The 22,898-nt window shown below is 40.0% G+C and overlaps 1 protein-coding gene across 2 annotated transcripts; it reads right to left on the reverse strand.

Annotated features, from left to right (window-relative positions):
- Window positions 1-390: 390 nt before the first annotated feature.
- zdhhc3a (zDHHC palmitoyltransferase 3a) lies at window positions 391-21,508 on the reverse strand. 2 transcript variants are annotated; one of them, XM_019364524.2, is made up of 8 exons: window positions 21,412-21,508; window positions 19,177-19,600; window positions 18,876-19,000; window positions 13,146-13,242; window positions 12,850-12,931; window positions 9,321-9,451; window positions 7,812-8,011; window positions 1,876-2,013 (listed from the first exon to the last, which is right to left on the reverse strand). In XM_019364524.2, the coding sequence occupies exons 2-7, from the start codon at window positions 19,516-19,518 to the stop codon at window positions 7,853-7,855; spliced, it is 936 nt and encodes a 311-aa protein (XP_019220069.1). In that variant the 5' UTR covers window positions 19,519-19,600; window positions 21,412-21,508; the 3' UTR covers window positions 1,876-2,013; window positions 7,812-7,852. The 2 variants fall into 2 exon arrangements, with proteins under 2 accessions (XP_019220068.1, XP_019220069.1); XM_019364523.2 differs by lacking the exon at window positions 7,812-8,011 and having other exon boundaries at window positions 391-2,013.
- Window positions 21,509-22,898: the final 1,390 nt, after the last annotated feature.

The following is a 22,898-nucleotide window of genomic DNA, read 5'->3' on the forward strand; positions in this document are numbered from 1 at the left end:
GCACCCCCTTGTGGTACTTTGAGGGATAGCACTGGAGAAGACCGCATGCCCAGAAAATTACGGAGGAAACGTTTTCTCCACTTGCACCATGTGCTAAAGTCAACTAGTTCAAACTAGTTGCAGCTGAATATGTTATCTTACAATGCCCACAAAAGCTAGATAGCTCACACAAAATTATGCAAATGACCAGCTGCAGTAGTCGACAGAAGCGTAATGATTAAAGGCTGGAGGTAAAAATTCAAAATAAACCCTCTCCACATGGGTCAGTGACAACTACTAAACGATAAAGCCAAGCTCTGGTGTGCAGATCTGTTTTGTTCAAATTAAATTTAATGAAAATTTGGAGGGCACTGTGTTTCCCCCAGGACAATACAGACAACATGCCTGCTGTTCTGTCTGAACACCCATTTATTACAGACCACTTAGCTGTGCCTCAGCTGCAAATGAGGTGTAATGTTTTCTCCAATTATGATACACACTTCTACCACAACAGCTGTATTTGTCTTCTGTAGTTGGCTATCATCAAAGTCATCGAAGCAGAAGAGCTGAAAGTGGTCACAGTGGAACAGAATGGAATCAATGCAGAAAAACACAACAGGAGGTGAGATATACCACAATGTAAGGAGTCCTCTGACATGTTGATAAATATGTTTGTTTTTTTTGCTTTCTTGCAGTCGATTAGATGAGACAATAAGGCAGTATGAAAATATGTTCCTATTATGCTTTGAACTGGACTGTCAGTAGCTTTTGGTATACAATTCAAACACTGCAGATATATTTGCTAAAAACAAACAAATAATCTGTCACTAGATTTAAAAAAAAAAAAAAAAAAAAAAAAAAAAAAAACGAACAAAAAAAGAATGACCATTCACATAAGGAAGAAACCCACACAATGAGTAGATTATTAAAGCAATGTAAACATGATTAAACATGAGTGATCCCATAATGTCCAGCAGCCATTTAGCAGTTAGAAGCCCTTATCCTCCAGCTTACATACACACACAATAAAAATCCTCTATATGAAGTCATCTAGTGCCCTTTTCCCACATGTGCAATGGAGCGAGAAATATGAAAATGGCAACTTGAGACAGTCTGGAATCAAGACGAGTAATAAAACAATATAGTGTTCCAAACATTTGCTCAGTAAAGACAGATAAGGCACGAGGTGAGCTCGAACTAGTTTCTCCGACATGGGTCAAGCCTAATCTTAGACTAAAAACCTTTTTCAAATGGAGAGTTTGCATTTCTAGGCTTAACCGTCATCTGTGAAACTGGCTGTTTAAAAATCTGGGGGAAAGGCAAGAAGGTTGAAAGGAACCGTTTGTGCTACAGTGCTGGAGCAGAGCTGCTGTTAGTGGTGTCCTGAGGCAGCTCAGGGAGGCACTTTACAGTATTCTCTCCTCCAAACACTGAGCTGACTGAGCTTTGAGTCCTCACAGCATTTTCCTTCACTAGAGACAAATTCAGGAAAATGCTGCAGGTTTGGCAGATGCAGTAGAGAAATATGAGATCCTTAAAATGCACATTCACTTCACTTCACTTATGTGTGCAAGTATTAAGCTAAGATACTAAAGTTTGATAATGGGTGCTCTGCACACCTATCAAATGGCTACACTGAAGGTAGGAACAGAAACTGTAAAAGGTAATATATCCAGAAAAAAGTCCTGTACATAAAAAATGCATAAATAATTAAAAATAAATTCTCGGCAGTTTTTCAAAATTTTGAAAGTCCAGTTTCAAAAATATCTTTGTGCTTGTCAAGAAACCCTGCCAGTCTGCAATTAATGCTTTCCCCAGCAGGTGGCGCTAGTTGAGTGGTATCTCTATGACATCCTCCTCGATGATCTCTCCCTGGGGGATGGCAACGTGGTCCTCGGGGCTCTTCTTGCAGCTCAAGCCTGAAAAAGGGCTGCACCAGGACAGCGAGAAGGGGCCTCCGAATGCAATCTGCATGGCCTCCCAACACGGCACTTTCCTCCACTTCCCTGTCTCCCCCTTCAGCCGCTCGATCCCCTGGAGACAAAAAACAGTGAGGTCTGAGATGAAGGAGCAGAGACAAACAAAGCAAACAAACAAAAAAAAGCACTGCATGGGATCACCTGCATGCACCATCAATGACATCCACAACACAAAACTGGTGATAGTATGTTACTATGTGATGGTTTTGCTTTTTTGTGCTAGTCCCTCGGACACTTAAACATGTCCAGCTAATTTTTTTTTTTTTTTTTTTTTTTTTTTTAAAGTCTTCAGGTTGAGGGTTTAATCATTTAAAGAGTTACTTGTCATTGCTGCTGTTTATCCTGTGTGTACTGGCCAGGAAGCAAAGGGAACAGGACTGGCAGTGGAGCCAGCTGCTCTAATGGTTGCTAATTAACACCTAAACTGAACTGCAGCCGAGGCTGATGGGAATGTGATTACTTTTACAGGTCTTTGTTCCTACAACAAAGCACCAGAGACATATTTGAAATGGCTGGCTGTCTCAAAGCACATTTAAGTCCAGCTGAAGTAAATGAGGCTTCAGTGGATGCCCTCTTGGTAATCATTTGTCAGTTTATTTTTATCCTCAGACCTTTGAATGTTACTTCCTAATCCAAACCAAGTGCCAGCTACCACAAACTTGAGGCTTAGGCTAATGCAGGAAGCAGCTTATAATACAACACCAGTAACAGTAATGATGCTTTCACCTGGCTCCCACTCAAAACATGTCAGCTTCTCTAGAACTGGTAAATCAGTCATTTTTAAGGAGTCTTTAAAGCCCTGCTTGATAAATACGCAATGTCTGAGTTTTGGATGCGATTCTGGCTTTGATGTCCAATGTGTGGATGTTGACTGATAGTAGGGCACGCTCCAGCTTCAAAAATGTTTGGCATTCATTAAAGTAGACTCAATATTTGGGGTTCACGACTGCTGTCCAAACAGAAGGCATTTGAAGAGGTCACCCTGAACATTGGGGTTCATTTCAAGATGGCCGACAGTTCTGATTTCTAATACATAATGGCAAAAACTAACGCTGACAGATACTTCTAGAACTAATGTAAGAAGTTATTTTAGAAGGACTGTGTTCCAAGATATTAACCTAAAGCAACATGTACTCGTCTGGATGCATGCTCAATCATCCAGGCAAGGAAATTCTTAAAAGTTGCTTCTGTTCATCTGGACTAAGCGTTTTCAGTGGGAGAAACGTTTCGTCAATCATCCAAGTACATTTGCATAATGACTGAATGGCAAACAATGGGCAGTTGAGTTTTTTGATCATTAATATGCAAATTTGTTATCACCACTGATCAAAAACCATTGATCAATGGTCATGAGTACCATTCACAGAGAGTTGGGGAATGGCTGCAATCACAGCATTGTAAGATGGTGAGAGGTACCATTAAGCCCTCTCCCCGATTCATAGATGGTCTTTCCTTTTTCACGTAAATTGCCTCCTTGACTCCTGACGGTGGTGGTTTCAGTCATTGTGCAAAGGTACTATTTTATAAGGTCAGGTAAACCTGCAGTCAGTTGACATTAAAGAAGTCACTTGGATGAGTGACAAAACGTTTCTTCCACTGATAACGCTACGTCCAGATGAACAGAATCAACTTTTTGGGACAACATGTAGTTCTGTGAGCTTTAGAGTGCTTACGGGGTTAGGCTAGCAGGTGCCCTGTTTATAGTCTTTATGCTTAGCTAAGAAACTCAAGTACATGCCACTGAAGGTAGTTTTCTGGAATTTTGTGTTTTAAATGTAAAAAAAAACAAAAAAACCTGAGTCTTGACAGAGTATTTTTAGTGACAGTCAAAGATCCATTTGGGTAACTCAGACGGCTGAACCTAATATTTGTTTCAAATTCGGGACTTATATTTATGCAGTGCAAAGAGTGAATTTTACAGCCATCTTCTAGTGTACTGGTGCAAAGATTGCTTCATGGCCACAAGTTACAGTTAACGCTAACTGAGAATTTAGAAGCATGACTTTTGATGAGTTTTAACAGTGTCCTCTAAATGCTTTAGGTTCCATGTTATTCAATTTTTTAAAGAAACATGCCCAACATTTCATGCTGCTGTCCAAAAAGACTGGCATGCACTTCAAAAATAAATAGATGGCACATGCATCACATTACAGACAGAACTCACTCATTCATTCAAACCGTTTGGTTGAAGTAAAACGGCAAAGGAGGAACTGAAAACACACGTCGGCCTTCTGATTGAAGCGTGCATACATGTGACATGTCAAGCTTGATGGGACGGCCAATGTGACTGCTGTTGGCAAGCTTACCTCAGTCAAGATTACAAAGAGCTGTCTGCTTCGGAAAGCTTTCGGCAGAGTGAGTTATCAACCAAAGCAAAAATGCATGAGTGTGGAGAGGACACAGTATCGGGGGGAGGAAGATCCCAGACAGATGAAAGACAAGGACGGAGGGAAAATGCGGGATGTGAGGGCCATATAAGAACTGTGTGCAGGAGGGAGAAGGAGGAAAAAAAACCCCAACAAAAAACCCCACATCTGCTCCCGTATTACTATTTGAACATAAAGTGACAGGCAAAAGTAAATAAATGCACCTCGAAACGGAAGCAAACACAGTTGTTGCATTGCATCTGAGAAGAATTTATTCTCTGTGCATGTGCTGAAATCTCTTCAGAATATTTAGAAATAATTAAAATTTCTGTAAAAATAACAAAACAAAACAATAATAATAATCTCTGCCGTCACTCAGCTGCTTCATCATACCAGCAGTGTTTCACATACACAATTAAACTAGCCTTCAGCTGTACCATGCATTCAGAAACAAAGGATACACACAATATCATGTAAACAAAGAATAGAAGAATAAAACCGCACACTTTGGAACAAAGGAGTTCACCCAGGAGAAAATCTCAAATGATAAATACAAAGAAATACAAAGTGCAATTAAATCTTCTTCTTTTTTAAGTACTTTAAATTGAATCGTGAATGTTAATACCTCAGTTAAATGCTTTGTAGTCTGGCGTGGTGCAGAAATGAATATTCTAAATCCATGTCTTCTCTTTAACTTCGAACACGATTTTATACATTTCCGGCAGCGAAGAGGATTTTAAACTGAAGCCAGTGTCCCTTCAGAGCAAATTCATATCAAAGGGTTCCCAAATAATCGCAGAATTGTGGGTTTTATTGAATTTGGCACACGCTCACAACATCAAAACACCACATGGGCTTAGAGCTGTGATTCACTGGCACGTATTCATGCAAACAGAGTGTTAGTGGGAGGCTACTGTAGGAGGCTAAACCTTTCTTCAAAAAAAAACAAAACAAAAAAAACCCCCAACAACAACATAAAAAACAAAAACCAGAATGAACATATGTGGCTGTTGACAGGCTGTCAGCATCATTCTAACCCACATGTTTTTACTGCTTAAAGACAGGCTGAGGTCGACATCAGTCACCATTGAAAGGCTTTCCTTTTCCTTCCTTTAGCAGAACTCAGACTGCCGGCTTAAACACTGAGAATCTGGTTCGGTTTGCTGGAACAACCAGAAACCTCCTGGTTTGTTTTAGCCAAAAATAAGATGCATTTCTGTCCTCCAAGAGGCTTTGTTTTTCTTGAGCATGTATCAGAGAGGAAACTGGGACAATGTTGTAGGTGCTAAAAATCACTGAAAACATGATTAGGCTGCAGCGTGACTTTTTGGTCTTTTATGTTGTTTAATCACCGAGATCCTCCAAAACTGACTTTCAATAGCTGATCAAGGGTCAGCTATTAAATCAGACCTAATTTGCTTTGCTTTTCCTTATTTTGAGCCATACTTTGTGTTATTATGCTGGATGCTTATATTAAATAAGTTTCAAATAATGGGGTGAGACTGCTCTAAACTCAGTTTCAAACAGTTTGTTCTACGCTTTCCTCTGTTTGATGTCAAAGACAAAGGGTGTCTCTAACATGGCCATCTCTGGCTTTGACTGTGGACACAGAAGCTCCATCCAACTCCAACCTTCTGTTTACAAGAGGCAGCCAATTAGAATATAGTTGGTTTTGAGAAAGGGCTGCCTCAAAGGTAGGGAACTACACTACCTCGTTTCAGATGAGCACGAAGGTCCCTCACAGGATAAATAAAGATTACTAGCTTAGCTTTGCATGATTCACAGTGTAAAGAAAATAGAGACCAAGAATTGAACTGTGGAGCTGGGAATGAGCATAACAAGTCCACTTTAAATATTCAGTACATCTGCTATCCTTTAGTCACAGCAGGCTATCAGCTCTGCTTTTTGGTACCACTGCAATCCCTCGCCTCATGTAGTCTTACATTAACGAGAACCCAAAGGGTTAAATGCAGTGTAATGTACAGGTTTTTACATGATGAGATAACAGAGCTCTGGTTTTAAAAAATGGGAAATGTTTTCAGGTCCACCCTAAATGTAAGAATGAGACAATCTGAAAGTCACTGCTAATAAGGAAAAATCTCATCACAAACATAACAGACCAGAAGTCTTGGAATTAACTTTTGTCCTAATAATGACATTTAAAAAAATCTCCCAAGAATGAAAAAAGTGAATCAAAGAAGAGCAAAAACACTCAAAGGTAGAATATACATAGAAAGTACAAGAGCGCCACCGTTGTGAAGTTCTCATGTCAGGGCTTACAGTGCTGCGTCCCCATTGGTCAGCTACTTTTAGACAACAGTCAGTGAAGCACAGATTCAACAAGTGGTAATACTTTATATATTACCTTCTAATGTCAACAGCAGTCATAATAACATCTCAGGTAGGACAGACTGAGGGATAGCCCATTCTCTAATTAATCGAGTTTTACTTTCAGTCCACTGACATGTTCATCTAAACGTAACTAGCCCACATGAAAGCTTTGTGTCAGAACTGGGGCTGAAAAAAAAGACCACAGAGGAAAAGTCTGAGCCCAGAAACAAAGGTGAAGATAATCATAACCAAATGGAGCACTCTATGTAATTCTAATGTAAATTATTTCTTAGAATTGTTGTGTTTTGCTTTCACTTTCTTTTCATTTGATTCTTGAGAGATTTTTTTCAGTTACTATGAAAAATTTACTCCCACTGTAACGAAGGCAAGATGTTGATGTGCTATCTACAGCACTATAACAGAGGGTCGGCCTGAGCGTGGGTCTGATTACTGAATGGTTCAGACAATCCATTCTAGAGTAGACCCATTTAAAAGCTTTATCCAGTCCATGTCTGGAACACATTGACATTGAGTAATATTTAAAGGGTCAGTTCATCTAAAAAATAAAAAAATCCACTAAGCTCTCTACTGGCATCAGAATAGCTAATGTGGAATTACAGTAACTCTAACCCTGATGTGTGATTTTAATCTAATCTGGAGAACTGCACTTTCCAGCTAGTTTTACCCTAAAAAAAAAGTCTTTAAAATGTCCTAAAACTCTGCTTCACCAATTTATGGAGCATTTTTTTTTACCTTATACATCATTTCCTATTTTCACTGTAATGAAATTAGCTGGCAATTACAGGAAATACATAATACCTGCTTTTTCTTTATAATTTAGCTGAACTAACCCTTTAGGGAGAAGCAAAAAGGAAACAGTAAGAAGAGAGAGGGGCTTCTGACAGAGGAGAAAGAAAGCAGGTCAGAAACAAACAGATCCATCACAGTGTTTGCAAACACGACTGTAAAGTGTTTCTTTTTCTCTGCAACTCGACTCACTCAAGGCAACACAAAAATAAAACGTATAGTGCACTTAGTTGGCAACACAAAAAAAGCACATGAAAAGCTGTCCATTGCTAATGTGGGATATACAGTGTAAATCGCGTTGAGCTGTGTGTGTGTGTGGTGGTGGGGGGGGGGGGGGGGGCCTTCCCACTTTGGTTTTGATCGGACCGCCTCACTCCCTGCGCTGAGCCTTCACACCACGTATTGGTAGGTCTCAGCCTTCCCGTGGTCAGGGGTGGAGAAGGGGCTAAACCACAATATGGAGAAAGGGTGTCCGAATACCGCCCTCATGTTCATCCACTTAGTTTTTTTAGCCCATCTTCTCTCTTCCTTTTTCAACTGCTCTATGCCCTGAAAACGAGAGACAACCAAACTTCAGTTGGTGTGCTTTTGCGGCCCAGCGATCACAGTAATCACAAATTCCAAATATCCATTTCTGTATTAGAAAGATAAAAATAAGATCATCGAGGGCTGCACGTCGGGCGCTGCTGAATTAGGACAGTGGAGAGCCCTTGTTGTGTCCTTCCCTTGTGTGTTGCACAGCCCTGTGTATGCTAAAGCCCTCTCTTCATAATAAATAAAGTCTGGAGTTGCAGACAAAAAGAAGTTGAAAACAGGGAGAGTTTGGTTTGGTGAGCTATGCTTCACTTGCACACAGGCGCTGTGTGCTTGATTATTTCAGCTCCAAACTTGAGAAGACAGAGATTCCTTCTTTTACTGATACACTGACAAACGGACCTTATTATAAAATTGCATACAGGCCTGCCCTTCATGAAGAGCACATTAGACTCACCACCAGGGGGCAGACTACTGGTGACCAGCAGGTGTAAAATCTGGACTCTGCTCAGCAGTTTAACTGGTAAACTTTTTTTTGGGATGTGCGTTTTAGTCTCCTTTATTATCATTATTATTTGCCTGTGAAAAGTTGTGACTTTATTCGGTTTAACCAGCTCACCAAAGACAAAGTGAGTGAGAGAGAGAGCTTATATAGTTGGGGTAGTAACACTAGGAGAAGGATGAGGATGGATGTATAGATAAACCAGGGTAATAAACCTTTTGTTACATGAGACATCTCCACAACAGAAAGAAGCACAGGGGTACAGAATAACTTGATTATGTATCACATTAATCCACAAGTCTGGAAAGGACTGAAATGTTGCTGTTATGAGTTACACCTGCACTTTTCCTGCTGAGTCTAAATGTCTCGTGTGAGGAAAGGTCCTATTTACAGATTGATACTGCAACAGTGACAGCCACAGTTGCCTCATACTTTAAAAGACAGTATGAATTAAACATGGCCAGGTTGCAGTTAAGGCATTGTTATTGTCACTCTGCCATAAAAAAGATGGAAAAACAGCCAGTAGGAGGTGACTTCCTTTGGTCGCAAAAACAAATCAGGCTCTACATAAGTCTATGATCCAGCTCTGCAATTTCTGCTTTGTATGCATGTAGATATGATGGTAGGTGTAACTCAAATTATTTGCTTTTAAGGCACTTAGGGTTGAAGTTCTGCTGCAGAGTAAGAGACGTCAGCTGATGTTTTGAGACGTTAAAGATATTCATGTTAAAAGAAGTTGAGAGTTGCAGCAGCAGGGAGAAGTCCTGAAGCGCAGAGGAGTTAAAAGGAGGTGGTTAACAGGATGGTAACTGGGTCACTTACGGTCTCGTCGGTACAGATGGAGTGGACTTGGGTGCCGAACATCACAGAGGTGAAGATGAGGAAGAGGAGGCCCTCAAAGCACAGGAGTATGAGGAGGATAACTGTTGCTGGAGGAGAGAAGGTACTGCACTCTGGGGGAATGGGAGGGAGTTGGACACAGAGAAGTGAAAGGGTAAAGAAGAGGTTCACAGAGGAACTGCTGCACTTCTATCAAAAAACTACTGCATTCAACTGCAGCTCTACAGTGACGATGCAAAGCTTTGAAGTCAGCAAGTATGAGCTTAAGTCAACTTCTTAAAGACTGCTGTATGGGATCAGGAAGTTATGGCATCAGTGTTAACTGGAAGGAAAATAAATGTCACAACAAAGAAATAGAGACAAGATGTACTCATGTCAACAATATTTCATAATTTCATTTGTCCTAAAGAGTTGCAAGCATGGCCATATAATTATCCTTTCCTCTAGCCCAGGGGTGGGCACCGAGGGCCGGTGTCCCTGCAGGTTTTACATGTGTCCTTGAACCAACACAGCTGATTTAAATGGCTAAATTATCTCCTCAACGGCCGTTTCTCAATATGCGTACTTGTGCGTACTTGCGTTCTCGTGTACTCGTGATACATCATCAGTCGGAGACCAAGTACTGTTCCAATTCGAAGTACGCATCAAGCCGAAAACGCGAAAAACTCCCGGATGTGTTCTCGCTCCGCCCGTTTTATCGAGCAAGCATCGGTGTGGACTTGGTACAGCTAAATATCCCAGAATGCATTTCGTCCAAAACTCGACAGCGGACTCCCGGCACATCGTTTTCAACCTCCCCCCCCGCTCGCGGTCTTCTCACTACTCAGGTTAAAGAAACTCCAGCAGCTGTCTATAGTATTGAGTGTCCACTAAAATAGAAATAAAAGCGTTCTAACATCTCACCTGCTTGTTTTTATTAATGTATGTACACGTATGTACATGTACACTATTTTTATTAATAGAGGTTTCACTACTGAGGTTAAAAATGATATATAAGTCACTTAGATCACTTCTAAATGTTAATGTTTGGTTTATTTCAGTGTTTTATTTGTTCCTGAGTAATCCGGTTTGGCTGTGATTACAGTTAAGCTTCATAACATGTTACTCACAGTTAAATTAGGAGGGGATGGCAGTAAAAACTCCGGACCTGTGACATCATCACGTATGCAGGTGTTCCAATTGTACATATCGCGAGTCCGTGCTCGCGTTCTCGGCGGGTACGTACTCCCGTGCGTTCTCGGCGAGTACGTACTCACCGAGAACGCGAGTACGTACTCACCGAGAACGCGAGTACGTACTCGCGTACTTGAGCATTGAGAAACGGCCAACATGTCCTGATGATCTCCAGAGGCCTGGTAACGAACTAATCATGTGATTCAGGTGTGTTAACCCAAGGTGAGATCTAAAACCTGCAGGGACACCGGCCCTCGGGGCCTGGAATTGCCCACCCCTGCTCTAGCCTGTGGTCCTACGTATGTCCAGATTGTTTTGGTTTCAGTTGCTGGGTTTTGGAGGTATCACCAATAGAAATGCTTGTGTTCTCTTGAATATTATGGACCTAAATAGCAACTGCAGTGACGAGCTAAAAGCCCACCAAAAAAATCATTTGAAAACTCAGCAACAAGACCTCTTTCCTGACCTCATGACCCGGTTATCCCATAAACCTTGTTTATGGATAAGAAGTTGTGGATTTTTTTTTTTTGGAGTGCCAGGGTGATAACTTTGGAAACTAAAAAAAGCCAACATCGTCAAAACTGGGCAATTCACATGAAAAAGAAATCTAGCTGGACAACCACCACTATAGACCAGAGGGAAAATGTGCAACTTTGATTTTGTGTTGTATGTAGATGCACTCAGGTAGGATAGGCTCCAGCCTCCCAGCACCGCTGAATAGAATAACCGATAGAAATTGGAAGAATGGATGTCCATGAAGTCCATATATGTATACCAATCAGGCACAACATTATGAACACCTGCCTAATATTGTGTAGGTTCCCCAGTCCTGACCTTTCCAGGCATGCACTCCACTCGACCATGCCTCAACAGATGTGCTGTGGTATCTGTCCTGCAAGATGTGAGGTGGGGCCTCCATGAATCAGACTTGTTTCTCAAGCAAATCCCACAGATGCTCGACTGGTTTGAAATCGGAGGAATTTGTCGTAGCTCGTCTATTGAATCGGACCACACGAGCCAGCCTTTGCTCCCCATCAATGAGCCTTGGCCGCCCATGACCCTGTCGCTGGTTCACCACTGCAGAGCGGGAACACCCCGCAAGAGCAGTTTTGGAGATGCTCTGACGCAAACTGTCAAACTTGCTCATATCCTTACACTTGCCCCTTCTTCCTGCTTCTAACACATCAGGTTTGAGGACAAAATGTTTATTTGCTCCCTAATATATCTCACCCACTAACAAGTGCTACTAAGAAGAGAAGCCAGTGTTATTCACTTCATCTGTCAGTGGTCAGACTGTTATACCTGATCGGTGTATATAAAAAGGTACAGAGAGGAGACCATGAAGTCTTAAGTCAAAATTAAACCCTCTGTTGGCATTAGGAAGTAGAACTGAAAGTACGAGCAGTGAATCAAATGAGTAAATGACTGCCTGTGAGAGCGGCTTCTAGCACTCTAATGAAGTCTAATTTAGACATTTTTTGTCACTACAGCTGACCTTGTGCACAATGTGGATCCTGATTATCCTCAGCATTAACGCATGAAACCTAAATATGACGGAGAAATTGAAAACATGCATCTTGGCACATTGCAATTGGTAACAGTAAACATTACTTTAAGACAGTAAGTAAACTGCATTGACCGAGTATGTAACTGCTGATGAAAGCCACTGATACAGATGGCTACATTTGCCTTATGAGTGAGACATGGTTCTGTGAAAATAAAACAACAAAAGCAACACTCGAGCCCCGTAAGAATGTACCTACACAAAATTTTTATTCACACCTATGAAGGTTGTGCGCAAATACCACAATGTTTCTGTGCATGGGCAAATAAAATAATTTCAACCATAATTCCAAGGCCAAATCCAACTATGTTATAACTTACGTCCTACAAACAAGTATCAATTTTGTATCAACAAGGCCTAAAAACATTAATGCTGTGTTGATCAATGTCCAAAAACAACTAAACCTCCAACTAAGATTAATGCAGTTTCATCTAACAGTCATAAAGGTTAAACTGTCCAGCTGCTGAAACTGTAGGTACAGGTGTTGAATTGCAATGATTTTCTTGGCTGTAGAAGGTGTTTCTGTTTATTTTGTCCCCCATTTATGTTAACAGGATGGGATAAACACGAGAACAGATATATGGTCCTTTAAGAAATGGAAACAAAGGTGAAGGATATTGTAAGATGGCTATGTATGTAAATACAAAATATAAAATTAAGCAAATTACTTTTTGTACTGTTATGTTTGAGGGAAGATGTCTATTCATATCTGGAGCTTTGTTCTTTATGTGTTTGAAGGCTAAAGAGAACTGTAAAAAAGGAAAAAGCACTTACTCGTCCAATCATCTTCAAAGCAGTAGAGGAAATGGAAGACCACCATGACCAAAGCGTGGAGGGAAATGAGTGCAATGTACATCTGGGTTAAAAAAGAAAAATGAGAAAGTGGATACAATGAGCAGGAACTGACAACACAGACTAACCACAAACAGAGTGGCATTTACCAAGAAACTGTTCTCCATTTCTATAGCAACAACTGGTGACTTGTCTTTATGATTGAAAATCATGCAACATAAGAGGCGTAACCTTCAGGGTGTTTTTTTTGTCAATTTACAGATTAACAGTAGACTTACTGTGAAAAGCACAAAGTACTTTTGGTTGTTCTCTCCAACACAGTTGTTGACCCAGGGACAGTGGTGGTCCATCTTCCGTATGCAGCGTTTGCAAACACTGTAAGAGAAGCGCAAGATGCAAATGCCACTTAAAACTAGAGATGGCACGATACCACTTTTTTATGTCCGATACCGATACCGATATCATAAATTTGGATATCTGCCGATACCGATATGAATCCGATATAGTGTGTTTTTAATCAATAAAACTGTTTTTTTAATATCTTGCTGCATTTTGTATAAGTTCATACTCAAGTTTAAATAAACAACAACACTAAAGCTATTCTGTTATACCTGTATGCAAAAAATACACTGCGCCCAAAATATTTCATAGTTCAGCAATACTGATCAATCTAATAAACTTAAACCTACTCCATCCTCCCTATTGTGGTATTTTAAAGAGTACTTAGCAGAAATATTAAGCAACCTAACTAATAGGGTTGCAAACTCCCAGCAAAAGAAAATGGGGAACCACCCTCCACCTCATGATGCTTAATCGATGTACTCAACTTTAATTTGATGCAGGGTGAAAAAAAATGCACAGAAATAAATTATTTTTCAAGAATAATTAAAAAAATTCAACATCTTTCTTCAACAGAATTGCAGACTGCACAGATGGTACCTTCCCAAAGGAAAAAGTACTATAGCTTACTAGGGTATATTAGACTTAATAGTTACTATATACAGTAATGGACTTCTATACATTTTACATCAGATTAAAACTTTGGGTGTAAGATTCAGATAATTATTTATTACAAGCTAGACATTTTAAATGAGAATAAGAAAGAAAAGTATGTCTTTGTGCCCCCTTTTCCCTGTTCATGCCCTATCGGCCCCCCTGGCTAAACTTTGCTAGATCCGCCCCTGCACAGTTACCAGCCGTCAGCTACGTAGAAAAGGATCCTGGTGTAGAAAGTAATATTAAATAAATTCTAACAACAGCTTATCAAGCTTAAACGTGCTGCTGTTGTTCCGCCGCTGGTTTCCTCTTTCTGGCGCAAAGTGGGCCAAAAACAAAGAAGAGAGACGGACTCGCGACAGAAAAGCCGATCAGCTGATCATTGATCAGTTTCACGATTGAAGTAGATTGAAGTAGTAGTAGAGAGGGAGGGAGAGGGAAGAGGCAGTCGCTCCATATATCGGTTGTTAAGCTTAACATGGGAACGCTTTACAAACATTCAGAGATGAACTTACACACTTGCTTTACTTCTCTCTGGGATAACTTCCTCGGAGATGAAATGCCAGATTGCTAGCGAGGCTACAAATACACACAGCCGCTCTATCACGTGATGCATACTGCTCCGACGTGCTACGGTTATGAGCCGAGTTACGCCATGTTGCAAGTTTTTTGAGGTGCTTTTTTGATATTTAATGGATCGGATTACATTTTTTATTTCCCTCCGATATCCGATCCAGTAATTTAGGTCAGTATCGGACCGATACCGATACGTAATATCGGATCGGTCCATCTCTACTTAAAACCAGGATGAAAACATTTTGTCAATATATAAAGAAACTAAAAGACAACATGAAATATGGCTTAGACTGAAAAAAATGAAGTGTTTTAATGCAAATACTAAAGTTTAAGGATTTACATTCTCTGCAGTTGAGCAAACAGGAAGCTGGTGGTAAGGCTAGTGCTAAAGCTGGGTGTTCTGCACAAACAGTGAGAGTTTGGAAATCATTACTGGATTTCCTGAGAAGGTTTAATATGTTGCTTTACTGCTTTGTGACTACAATCATGCCTATGAACATAATTACAATATAAAGGCCCGATAAGCTATACTATTCTATGTGTGTTTGTTCATCACCTATCGCAACAAGAATTCACTGAATCCACTTTAGTAGTTGGTACTCACAGGAAACTGAGTAAGAGCAATACTGAATTTGAAGTTGTTTGGATGAGCTAAGGTTGTTCTCAATTACTAGTATATTTCTTCTATATACAGCCCCAAGGCTACATGCAGCCCACATGAGGTAAATGGGAAATTAGGATGCAAACCTAAATAAGTATATATCATGCAACTTGATGCATTTTAGCAACCAAATGCTGTTGGGTAAGATTCCCATTTGAGAAGAACTTGGGTTTTAGCAGTTTTGTGGGAAAACACAATATAACTTTATTGCTTTTATTTTAAATGCATGTACAATGATGAGCCAAACCATTAATTTATGGGAAAAGAGTTGTTGAAACTAGGATAAGAAGAGAGGTGAGGATTAGTGAGGGGCAGTGTGGCTTCATGCAGAAAAAAAAGCACTACAGATGTGATGCTTGCTTTGAGAGTGCTGATGGAGAAGTATAGAAAAGGTCAGAAGGAGTTCCACTGCGTCTTTGTGAATCTAGAGAAAGCAGAAGATAGGGTGCCAAGAGAGGAAGTGTGGCACCGTATGAGGAAATCAGAAGATGGAGAGATGTGAGGGTGGCTCAAGACATACCAAGCCTGATCAAGCCTAGACTAAAATGTTACAAACTAACAGGTGTTACAAGTGATTACTATCCAAATCTGACAGAGAAAAAATGTGGGACCTTTGAAGCAGATGCAAGACAAAGTCACTGAAATTGTTATTTTTGCATTGTATTATACACCAGAAGATACTGTGAAAGTCAGTGCTAAAAATTAACCCTGTTAATGATGTAATCGGGGAGAGAACACTGAATCACAATTAGTTGCACATTTTTTTGACTGAAAATGGTGACATAGGCTACCACAGAGCTGTCAAGTGACTCATACAGGGCAAAGTGATGAAGAGTGTGAAGAAGGACCACAAGTAGACACACTGTTTGGGTTTATTTCCTCTTCTATTGCTGACACACACTACTGACAGTCTGTCTGTTTCCTCAGCTCGGCACCCACAGGTGCAGCCGCATTCTGACATACTTCTCCACTTTCTGCTCTGGTTTCACTAAAATTCACACACCGAGAGAGAGAGATCGTTAACTAAAAACTTCACACACCTAAGTCACCAACCACCCAGGCATTGCCCCTTGACCTCACTGCACCACCCTCCCCTGCAGCTGAGCCAGGGACCACACCTCCGCCACAAAGAGTATGGGACATAAGAGCAAACACCAAATCGAAAAGCAAGGGCCTACATGCACATAAAATATAAAGCCTGGTAAAGGCCTTCATTTGAAAGTTGCAGTTTCTTTCAAGCCAACTGGAGAGCAACATTCTTACTCACATGCAAACAGAGAAGATGTTGGTTCTCTTTGGATCTATTTTGATATGTGAACAAACTCAGTGAAGAGGTTTAACAAATGCAAATACAGAGCTTCTCTCAGTTATCATCACTTGTCCACTATCCTTCACATTTCCAAACACTGAACCTGACTTCAACAGACTTGTTCAAACACAAAACAGCCTAGACTTCTCTCACTGAACAAGAAGAATTGAAATTGCAGGGGAATTCAACTACAAACACAATAGCAATAGTACTTTATACAAAGTTGTATTTTACTCAATACGATTTTGTTTTGGGGTATGTGATAAAGTATTTTTTCTATGCTATTTCTTATTTTCATTGTATAACTGTAACATCTACACCTTCTCATTTAATTGTTTTTCTTTATTTTCATGACTATTTACATTGTAGATTCTCACTGAAGGCATCAAAACTATAAATGACACACATGGAATTATGTAATAAACAAAAAAGTGTGAAATAACTGAAAATATGTTTTATATTTTATATTTTTCAAAATAGCCACCCTTTGCTTTCATTACTGCTTTGCACACTCTTGGCATTCTCTTGATGAGCTTCATGAGGTAGTCACCTGAAATGGTTTTCCAACAGTCTTGAAGGAGTTCCCAGAGTTATTGAGCACTTGTTGTTTATTTTGTCTTCACTCTGCAGTCCATCTCATCCCAAACCATCTTGATTGGGTTTAGGTCAGGTGCCTGTGGAGGCCAGGCCATGTGTGTTTGGGGTCATTGTACTGTTGAAAAATAAATGATGGTCCAACTAAACACAAACCGGATGGGGTGGCATGTATCTGGGCTCTAATCTAAGGTGCTGTTAACTTGCGGTTTCTGAGGCTGGTGACTCGGATGAATTTATCCTTAGCAGCAGAGCTCACTCTTCCTGGGGCGCTTGATGGTTTTTGGGGACACATTCAAAGTTTTAGCAGTTTTCTGGGCTGACTGACCTTCAGTTCTTAAAGTAATGTTAGATTCTTGCTTCTCTTTACTTAGCTGATTGGTTCTTGCCATAATATGAATTCTAACAGTTGTCAAATAGGGCTGTCAGCTGTGTACAAACCTGACTTCTGCACAACAAAACTGATGGTCCCAACCCCATTAAGAAGGAAAGAAATTCCACAGATGAAGCCTGACAAGGCACACCTGTGAAGTGAAAACCATTTCAGGTGACTACATCACGAAGCTCACTGAGAGAAGGCCAAGGGTTTGCAGCGCTAACAACAAAGCTAAAGGTGGCTACTTTTGAGTAATCTAAAATATAAGACATTATTTTTATTTGCTGCATAACTGCATATATCTTGCTTCATATAGTCGATATCTTCAGTTTGTATCTACAACGAAGAAAGTAGTAAAAATAAAGAAAAAACATTAAATGAAGGTGTGTGCAAACTTTTGACTGGTAGTGTAGCTTGAGGGACACACACACACACACACACACACACACACACACACACACACACACACACAAATGTTTATTTGGCTATCTTTGTGAGCGCATTCATTCACAGTGTAACCTCTTCTCCCTAACTGGAACCATCAGGTTAAGCCAAACCTTTGTCCGAACCTAAACGTAATTCTAACTTTAATAAAAAAACAAACTCTTAACTCTCAAACAGGCTCAAAATGTCATCATTCTGAAACTAAAACAGAATCTCACAAAGGTAGCGTAGCACCCTGTATTTTTATATGCTTTTATTGTAACTGTCTGTTACTTTATTTAGTCACTCATGTTGCTTTAAGGATTGGTTCTAAAAAAAACAAAAAACAAACCACAACATCTGTATTTTAAAAGCAATCACACCCAAACACATTCAACAGTATATTCTACAACTATTTCTCTTTTCAAACTTTCCTGCATGTGGCCTGTTTATAGAGGGTAAATGTAAATAGAGCCTGACCAATATATCACCACTTTTGTTCTAGGCAAATATGTTAGTGTCTGCATTTTTATGTGTTTATAACAGCCAGTAAATGAAAAGTAAGCAAGAGAAGGGAAAACACCCTTCATCTGTGTTAGAGGGCTGATGTTGCATAGTTTGACCACCAGAGGGACTCTGATCTGAGGAGAGTGTGGCACAGTGTAAAACAAATAATCCACAAGTTGATGTGATAATAAAACCAATCTATTTTTAGAATCCGCTGTCATATTATCTTAGTAAGGACTCATAAGTAGCTACACACAACAAATGTTCTGGAAATCGGTTTATATTTCATAGGTATGAAAGAAAAAAAAACATCACCCAATATCAGATTTTTAAATGAACCAATAATGGTATTTGTCTAAAAAAATCATGTATCAGTTGGGCTCTATCTTTAAGCTGCAGCTAGAAATAACTAACCTTGGTCACATGCTCCAAGAACGGGAATTGCACCAGTTTCTGGATTTATGAAAGGTTAAAATTGGGGACGTTACTACACCAAAGCAAAGCGCAGGACTAGGTTTGTGAATGTCAAATGCGGCAGTGGGAATTTTGCATCCTTTTTGCCCTACCTGCAGTGGTGTGCTCGGTCAGGCTTGATGCTGCAGCACTTGGGACATTTGTAGACCACCTGTCCTGGTTTCAGTTGAAGGCTTTCTATGTATTCCTTAGTGGCGTTTCCTTTTGGCACGGCCCCCTAGCAGGAAACACGTACATAAAGTAGATGACCTCAGTTATATGTGCAGCTCATTAATCGCCATAATGTCTTCTACATTAATAAGAACTTTATAAAGGTAAAGAGCATTAAGTGTCAGCATGACATTGAGAATTAAAAATTTCTATGCATGAATAATCCCAAGCAACCTGACTTACAGGGTCAGTGCACATGGCCCTGAGGTGAGAGGCGAGGGCAAGGAAGGCCAGAGTGTTGAACAGAGTCCCGTTCACAATACTGTACATCAGGTTCTTGGAGGGCAGCAGCATCACAAACAACACCACAAACTCAGCGTACAAGACCAGCAGCCAGGTGATGATGGCACACACAATGCCGCAGGCATCCCTGATGAACCACATGGCCGAGGCAGAGGAGGAAGTGATGACGTCTTTGGAGATGGGGATGCGTTGTTCCTCCTGTAGGCAGCTGGTTCCTCCCCCGGCCCCAGGCTGTCCACGGCTATGCTCCACATCCCTACATCTGTGCACCGGGCTCTTCATCCTTCATCTAAGCTGGATTCCTGCTCCTGCTGCCACCAATGGACCCACAGCGCCTTCAGGCCTCCGCCTCAGTCACCGCATGCTAAGAAGTGAGGATGGTTCAAAGATTAGGTACACGAGCTGAAGGTTTAAAAAAAACAAACAAACACACAAACAAACAACAAAAACTCTAAAAAATTAGCAGCCAGCTGTCAGGTCAGTTTTGTAATGCAGGCAGTGACTGGTTCAATCTTTCACAGTGAGTGCTCTGTTTTTTTAATATCTTCTTCATTTTTTATTTCACTTTTTATATAAAACTAACACCACATCTTATTTAAAGTTCATTTGTAAGTTTTCCATAAGGCTACAATGATGATTTCAGATGTCTAGGCACTGTGGTGGTGGTTGTACCCTTTTGTTTAGCTCTGAAATACATTTTTTTTTCCACAATCTGTCATGAAATTATCTAAACAATTTGTAAAATGAATAGAACCTCTAAACATCATCTTAAATACATATTTTGTTAAATTAACTTGTAATTGGGAAAATTACAAGTTAACTTTTTCAAACTATGACTTCTTCACCATTACTTCTACTGCTGCAGGATGCATTACAAAACTGGTATTGAATATTTTCCTGGATATTAGTATCAAGTCTCAAATTCTAATATCACGAGAACTCAAGTATCCACCTCCTCTTCTTTACTTTATGAAATTTGATGTATTGGCTTACATAAATGCCAATAGTGATAACTCAGCAAATAGCCAATATGAGCTTGTTATTAACTTTTTGAGCTCTAACAATTAGAAAATATTACACATAAACTAAAAATTATATTTCTCCAAAAATCAGATATTTTCCTTAAGATTTCTAACCATTAATTCCACTTTTTATATAAAACTATGCGCAATTTGGTGTTATCAACTCATCACTGAACAATGAAATGTGAGCTTTGCACATGTGCAGTGTTACACCTGGAATGACACAGCAGATTTGTGACAAACCCTTGTGTTACAAGAAATGTCGGTTGAAACCGAACTTTCTTGTTTGCTGTGACTAGGTGTGTGGACAAATAAATTGTCACATTATCACAAAAACTATCAACACAGTTCTTTTAAGCATGTCTGTAACATTACTAGAGGAAAAGAGGCATAAGAGTTTTATCAAACATTCAGGAGGCACTCGAGAATCCTCTACATGGTGGATGTTCTTCTACAGACACCACAGGATTTTTCAGTCTTCTCCTCAGAAGTGAAAACTGGTCAGCTGCATGTCAGAGCTTTGTCTCTGCACTCAGTTTTACACCACCTAGAGCTCCACCAAACACACCAAATGTCTGGTCAGTGAGAGGTCACTGAAAGGTAGTAAACTGTTATCGTGACCTAATGCAACACTTCTCCATTCAAGACCCAATCCTCGTGTAAGTTACAGCTGGATAATGTATATGACCCGAGTGAAAGACAGTAGTATAGCTGTCAAAGTACATATCGAGCAGTCACCTTAAAAACATGTGGTTCGATGGTTCCCTGATTATCCTGTTTTCATGGGCGAAGGAGTTACGATTTCGCTGCCATGTATGTAGCAGTTTTACCTTTAGCCACGTAAGAGCAATAATACCGGGCTAATAATGAAACATTATTAAACCTATTGAAGACCGCTTTACTGTCTGTCCTAATTAAAATTAATAGGGTAGTGAAACATGGAAAGCGGGCTTAACGTGACAGCGAGCGACACATTACCGTCAGCCCATTGCTAGCTAATACTAGCTACGTAGCTACCATATCAGCGTGAGCGTCTAAGTTTTCTCATATTTATATAACCGTCCTTTCGTTTACCTGCAAAACAGGAGAAGTCAAAGAGCGCGTCAATGCCTTCACCTCATTATAATTATCATTATATCCCACTGAATCTCACCTGAACGATGCGCATCCGCCGGTGGCTTTCTCCCCTGCTGCTGTTTGGTTACCCACTCGACGCCCTGCTCCCGCCCCTTCATGATGACGTCGTGGCGTAGAAGACAGAAGACAGCGAATTAAAACACAAGGAAGTTTTACGCGTCAGAGAACGCGTCCAAGACGTACCTATTTCTGGTATCTGCCTCAGTACCAAGGCCGAGTATTTATTAAATCAGATTTAGATAAGAAAAGCGGAGAGTGTAGCACAACAAAAAGGACGAAACACAGTCTACAGGAAAGGTCTACAGTACACAAAGGCTAATGAAATGCTGTAGTGGATGCACGAAGGGATGTTAATTAAGGGATGTTACAGGTTTATCTGATTCAGTTCCAACTCTATGCTGCATCCAAACAAAATGAAGGTTTAAGCATAGTCTTAAAAGTGGAGAGAGTGTCTCTCTCCTAAACCCAGAATTAGAGCTGTTTCAACAGAAGAGGGGCTTAATAACAGAAGAATCTGGCTGGCATTCTGCTTTTAGAAACTTAAGGAATCACAAGGAAGCCTTTACTTTGAGAGTGAAATGCTCCAACAGGATAATATACTATGAGGCCTGATCATTCATAACTTTGTAATTTTTGGATTTTAAATTTAATTCTGAGTTTAATAGTGATTCAGTGAAGACAAGCTAATATGGGAGAACATATTGAATATCCAGTAGTGAATAGAGTCATTTGATTTATGGCAGTGCAAACACATAAAAACTGATGGTCTCAAGGCTGTAAAAATAAAGCCAGAAATCCTACCACTTACATTTTTTAAAAACCATTTAAGGTAATGGTAAGGTTATGACTTTAGGACACTAAACAACACACCTCTGTTAAAGTTGGACTACAGTACTTGGCATTTACACATATGAACATGTGTTACAATCAAGTTATAAAAAAAACAGCAGTTCACATAATGCTGATTAAGCTCATCAGCAGAAGGCAAATCTCCCAGAATTTTGCAGTGCACAGTTTTAAATCTGCTGTTGTGGCTGCTAGTAATAAGTTTTACACTGTCCAGCAATAATGGGTTTGCCAAAGGTGACTGTGAGTCAGAGAAATCCTGCTTAAAGATTTTCATGCTCCATTACAGACTTCAGTAAAAAAAAAAAAAGAAAAGAAAAACTATTCCATGCAGGTAAGATATGAGAACACATCTTTGTAATTGCTCTCACCACCTGTAGTATGGTGGCTCTATGGGCGCAAGTTTCACTCAAGCACAATGTTTGGAAGCAATAAGGTTGTTGGACATCCTGCATAACTTTTAAATACATTTTTATTTACATTTTTTTAATTAACTTTTCTATCTTATTGATTTCGTAGGCTAACTTATTTGTCATCTTCGGTGTTTGCTTGGGTTCAGACTGACAGTCAGAGTGCAATGAGTTCTTGATCCTGTCTGTTATCAGAGAGCTTTTCTGTTTTTATTGAGGTGAAGCAAATGTGCATGTGTTGCCTACT

The sequence above is a fragment of the Oreochromis niloticus genome, linkage group LG11, assembly GCF_001858045.2.
Source record: "Oreochromis niloticus isolate F11D_XX linkage group LG11, O_niloticus_UMD_NMBU, whole genome shotgun sequence".
Lineage (NCBI taxonomy): Eukaryota > Metazoa > Chordata > Actinopteri > Cichliformes > Cichlidae > Oreochromis > Oreochromis niloticus.

Excerpts from the sequence above, each read along its gene's own strand:
- zdhhc3a (XM_019364523.2), bottom strand. The coding sequence starts at position 19,518 with ATGAAGAGCCCGGTGCACAGATGTAGGGATGTGGAGCATAGCCGTGGA. Across the intron at positions 19,001-19,176 it reads GGGCCATGTGCACTGACCCT|GGGGCCGTGCCAAAAGGAAA; the intron begins GTAAGTCAGGTT and ends GTTTCCTGCTAG. Across the intron at positions 13,243-18,875 it reads GACCGAGCACACCACTGCAG|TGTTTGCAAACGCTGCATAC; the intron begins GTAGGGCAAAAA and ends CTTCTCTTACAG.